The 5455-nt window shown below is 34.7% G+C and overlaps 1 protein-coding gene across 1 annotated transcript; it reads right to left on the reverse strand.

Annotated features, from left to right (window-relative positions):
- Positions 1-2838: 2838 nt before the first annotated feature.
- On the reverse strand, positions 2839-4457 carry LOC111496516 (U-box domain-containing protein 4-like). The gene is made up of 2 exons (XM_023146984.1): positions 3394-4457; positions 2839-3149 (listed from the first exon to the last, which is right to left on the reverse strand). The coding sequence occupies exons 1-2, from the start codon at positions 4372-4374 to the stop codon at positions 3072-3074; spliced, it is 1059 nt and encodes a 352-aa protein (XP_023002752.1). The 5' UTR covers positions 4375-4457; the 3' UTR covers positions 2839-3071.
- Between the last annotated feature and the right edge of the window lie 998 nt (positions 4458-5455).

Raw genomic sequence — 5455 nt, forward strand, 5'->3', positions numbered from 1 at the left:
AATTTAATTTTGATTTTAGGAGGGAGGGAGGAAATCAAGTGGTGGAGAATTTAATTTTGATTTTTGTTCTTTAGTGTTTTGGTTAATTTTAGATATTTTTGTTTGGTCAAAAACAAGATTAAAAAAAATAATAATAATTGGATTATATAATATCATATACGGGTGAGAAATTTCTTTGCATTAGTTAAATGACGTGAATAATATGGATTACATTTCTCTTCTGCAAATTCATCTCATTTCTTTGCATTGGTTCGATGTAGTGTGTGAGAAGTATTAGAGGTAATTAGTTAATCTTAGTAGTGAACCTATCTCGATTGATTGCGATCTACCTAAGATAACCATGAGTTGGTAGATTGAATAGTGCCTCGAGATTCTGACAATGCTAGTATTTGTGTGTGGAAACGAATATGAGTCTCCAACAAAGCTCTTGGGTCATAAACTTACCCATAGGAGGGTGAGGAACTACATGAGTACTTAATAGTTAGTATGCACGAGGGTTGCTCCTCAAAATTAGACATGACATTATGAACCTACTTACGAGTTGCCAGCCGAACCATGATACCTTACAAAAGTGAACCATTTAAGACTCATATAGTGAGAACATGAGAAACTTTGAGTTAGAGTGTTTAGGTTTCATTACGAGCGTAAATGAGCTACCAAAACTTAAAGAATATTCCTGGTGAGCACATTATTTAGATACGTGATTTTTTGCTACAAGTTAAAGATTTGCTTTAGAGTCTACGACTAGATTACTTATTTATATATATATATATATATTGCTACTTTCAAGTCCAACACTCGCCGATATTGTTACACTACGATATTGTCATTTTTTTAATTTTTTCCTTTGAGATTCCTTTAAAAAATTTTAAAACATGTTTCCTAGAAAGGTGTTTGCACACGGTTATAAATAATGTTTTTGTTCTCCTCTCCAACTGACCTGGGATCTCACTATTATCCCTCTTTGGGGTATAGAGTCTTCATTGACACTCATTCTCTTCTTCAATTGATGTGGGATCTCACAATTCATCTTCTTAAGGACCCAGCATCCTCACACTTTCTCCAACCGATGGAGATCTCACAGTCACCCCTCTTTGGGCTCAGCGTTCTCGTTGGCACTCTTTCTTCTCTTCAATTAATGTGAAATCTTACTCTCTTTTTCAAATGGCAATTGAACTGAAGTCGATAGCAAAAGCATTTCAAAGCTACATGAATACATCTCTTAATTTCAACCAACTAATGTGACGAATGATTCCTTAATTGAGGGGTTCAATTTGTTACCATCCTTAATCTAATCAAACCATTAATGAAGGTGGATCAATAACATCACAAGAAATGTTGGATCAATGGAGTTTATGCAGACAAGACATTTAAGAATGTGAATTTGGAGAAGTGACATGGAACCCTAAACCCTAATAATTGAAACCTAAGTTTCCATTTCTTACTTACCAAAACTGGAAACTTTGTTTCCCTTCACATCCGTCTCCAAACCAATCAAAACACAAAAATTTCTTAATCGGAGCCGCCGCCACTGGTTCACACGTTTGCCGGCAGCCGACCGGCAACCGACCGGCAGTTCGTTGGTCGACGAGCTACCCAGTACCGGTTGTCTGAATCGCCGACACAAAATTACAAAGCATACGAATTATGAGAAAAATAATTTTTTTTTTTTTATATATAGAAAATGAGAAAATAATAATAATAATTAAAAAAAAAGGACATTAAATGATGAGGAACCTTCTGTTGTTTGGTTCACAAGGCACACCACACATGTGCCCCATGTGGAGAATATATAGCTAACAATTAACATTTATTCCTAAGTTTGTGGCCAATAATTTTCTCATTATAAAAATATAATTTTGATTAATCAATAATTCATTTATTTTTCTCTAATTTTATAATTTTGATTATGTTTATATATTTGTTTTCTTAATTTATGAATTGTAATCTCATTTAATAAGATATTTGTGGAGTTTAATTTTTGCATTTCAAATTAAAGTCAATAAAAGAAACAAATTCAATATTTAAAATTATAAAATTCTTAAAATATGAAAAGCATCAATACTATCACTTTCCAATTTGCAGACTTTAGAATTATATAAATAAAAAATTATTCCTTTCGTGAAACCAGTCATCCTAATTATATAATAAACTAATTTTATTATATATATATATATATATATACTTTCCTTAAAATTTAATAAGTTAAAGATGATAAAACGACTAAGTAATAAATGAAATTAACAATAAATTAGAGTCTTTTTAGTTGTTTTATAATAAAATATTAAATATAATATATAAACATAATTTAATACTAAATATACTCAACAAAAATCCGAACTTAATAGTCTCCTCTAAAAAAATTTCATAAATAATAATAATTATTATTATTAAAATAAAAAAAAAAAAAGCAAAAAAAGCAAAAGAAAAAAGGCAGGAGTTTGGACGTTGAATTGAATGATTTAGAAAGGGTAGGGTAAAAGTAGCACATCAGCCGTCAAGGTAGGGGTCCTGGATTGCGACATGTCGGCCTCCGTATTGACTCAACGACCTCCACTCACTTGCTCAATATACGACACGTCGCGATTGCCATTTACCTTTTCACCCCCCAATTTAATCATCATTCATCAATACCTCACCCCATGCTACACCTCTTTGTCGGCTATAACTATAATACAAATAAAACGTTAAAACACATATTTTTATTCATTTTTTTAGAATAATTTAATTATTATTTTATTCCTTATTTACTAAATAAAATCCCATTTTCTTCAATTATTGTGGACTCTTTTTTTTTTAAAATAAAAATAAAAAATAAAAATAAAATCCAATATTTGATTTCTGGGTCGGGCAGGCCAGCTCTATTATTAATTTTTTTCCATTTACAGGTATTTTAAATATATCAAATAATTTCACAAAAAGAAACCTCAAAACTCGATCGATTTATCACAACAAACATTAAAAAAAAAAAAAAAAAAAAAAAATTTATATTTACAAGAAAACCTCTCCTCTATTTGTTTTTTTGGGTATGGGGGTCTGCATCGTCATCGTCCACGTGGCCACAATAAAAACTAGACTGACACATCTGAGGTGGTGGCAGCGCAGTTGCCGGATCTTGGTAGCCGTAGAAGCTCTATCAGTTTCTCCGCCTGTCCTCAATTTCACCCACACACAAATACAAATTTTTTTTAATTACGGTTAATTCTCAATTTAATTCAATTTTTTTAAAAAAATTAAAATGATAAAAACCCGAGAAGCAGAATGACGTGGCAGGACAGCCTTCTCTTCGTTTTTTTTATTAAATTAGGAAAAAAATGAAATGCCACGTCAGTTATGCCAATTGGTCGGCCTGAGAATGTCAGAGGAAGGTTTCGGCCGGAAATATTATCGTACCTTTTGTTTGGCGCGATTGGTGCCGGACTGTGTCAAGGCGATTAGCGGCGGGATTGCTCCTTCACGGGCTACCATTGTACGGTAAAGGACACTGTCCTCGCAAACCTGCAGCAAAATCACCGCCGCGATCTCCTTTTGTCGTTGTGTTCCGTCTTCAACTAATTCCACTAGTACCGGAATTCCGCCTTCTTCTACCAGCGCCGTCCTCGCCTCTGACAACGATACCAATACGCTCAACACGAACGCGGACTTATCCACCATGTTTGACCCGAAATCCGCCATTAATTCCACTAACGGCCTCATGATTCCCGCTTTTACTGCTCTGATTTTGTTCTCCTTAACCGAGCACAGTGAATACAGAGCCGTCGATGCGTCCTTCTTTCCGCGAAATCCGCCGTTCTCTAACAGATTCACCAAAAGCGGAATCGCTCCGCACCGTCCGATTGCAATCTTGTTCTCCTCCATTTGCGATAGCCGTAGTAAAGCACAAGCGGCGTTCTCCTTCGCCGTAGGAGTTCCCGACATCAGCGCTCGAACCAGAGGCTTAATCGCACCAGACGCCGCTATTTGCTCCTTGTTCTCATCGCACAACGAGAGATTCAAAATCGCCGTCACGCCGTACTCTTGAAGCTGCGGATCCGAACACGATATCAACGAAATCAACGGCCTCACCGCTCCAGCTTTCGCAATCTTCAATCGATTCTCCGGTTTGTTCTTAGCGAGAAGTCTAATCTCCATAGCCGCTTGCTTCTGCTCCTCAATCGAACAGGACTGGAGGTCCATAACCAGTTGACGAATTAGGTCGTCGGAGTTATCAGAAGCACAAGCAATCAAAAGCCGACGGCCCTGCGACGCCGCCGTGGGAAATTCCCCGGATCTATCACTATTACAGTCGCTAAACGCCCCAGAACTATGACCGTTGGTGAGATCATCAAAGGTCCGGCCCATATAAGTAAAATTAACGGGACTCTCCGTCCCCATGGCCGGAAAAGAATCGGGGTTGTTTGGTTGCAGAAGAAGAGGAGGCGGGGTGTGGAGGTCGGAGGTTCGAGAGGGGAATCTGGGGAAAGGGGGATTATAAAGGGAAGGGATAAGGGAGAGGGAACACACCTGGAGTGAGGCTCGGGAAGCGGAGCGGAGGGGCGGGGAGACACGTGCGAGAAACGCGTGCAGAGAACTTAGAAGGTTCGGCATTGGTTGGGGAGGGAAGGGGTGTGGTTTGGGTATTATGGTTAGGGGAATTGGAAGGCGAGCCAGTTTTGTTTTCAATGAAACTTCTTTTCGTTACTTTCAAACCGAACCACCAATCGTAATCCACTGCTACGCTTCCCTATAATTACGGTGCTCCACCGCCTACTTTCTTTTGCCACGTTTACAATACTTCATTTTCCTAATAAATCATTTTTTGTTTGGTACCACAGTTCATTTTTAAACAATTATTATATATTATATTTATTTATGTAATTTCTTATTAATCCATTTTTATTATAAAGTTTATAATATAATATTATTTTTATAACATTATATTATCTATTATTTAGACTAAATTAATAAAAAAATATTCTTAACTTTCTAAAAAATATTATTTTAAAAAACTCATAAAAAACTTTTTAATATTATTGTTTCACCTCTAGACTTTTTAAAAAACTTCAAAAAGGACGTTTTAACTTTTTTTTTTTTCTTTTTAATAACTTTAAAAATAATCTTGAATTAGTACCATATTTTAAAAATACTAATAAACTTAAAAAAAAAAACATTAAAAAAGGAGTAATATAAAATATTTTTGTCTATATATTAACCGTAAAAATGGTAGGAGTGAAACTTTTTAAAATTTAACCGTATTTTTTATACAAATTATATCATCAATAATTTCAAATGTTTATGGATTTTAAAAATCTATGAATTTTAGTAATAATTTAGTTCATAAATTAATATAGGATAATTTAGCCTCTTCTTTCTCATTTGTATTGATTTAATTTCTATTTTAAAAAATAGTATTAAATTTCATGATTTTTCGATTGATAAATTGATTAGAGATTAGATATATATAAACTACATAAAC

The sequence above is a fragment of the Cucurbita maxima genome, unplaced genomic scaffold (genome assembly GCF_002738345.1).
Source record: "Cucurbita maxima cultivar Rimu unplaced genomic scaffold, Cmax_1.0 Cma_Scf00022, whole genome shotgun sequence".
Classification (NCBI taxonomy): Eukaryota; Viridiplantae; Streptophyta; class Magnoliopsida; order Cucurbitales; family Cucurbitaceae; genus Cucurbita; species Cucurbita maxima.

Excerpts from the sequence above, each read along its gene's own strand:
- LOC111496516 (XM_023146984.1), bottom strand. The coding sequence starts at position 4,374 with ATGGGGACGGAGAGTCCCGTTAATTTTACTTATATGGGCCGGACCTTT. Across the intron at positions 3,150-3,393 it reads CCAATCGCGCCAAACAAAAG|GCGGAGAAACTGATAGAGCT; the intron begins GTACGATAATAT and ends AATTGAGGACAG.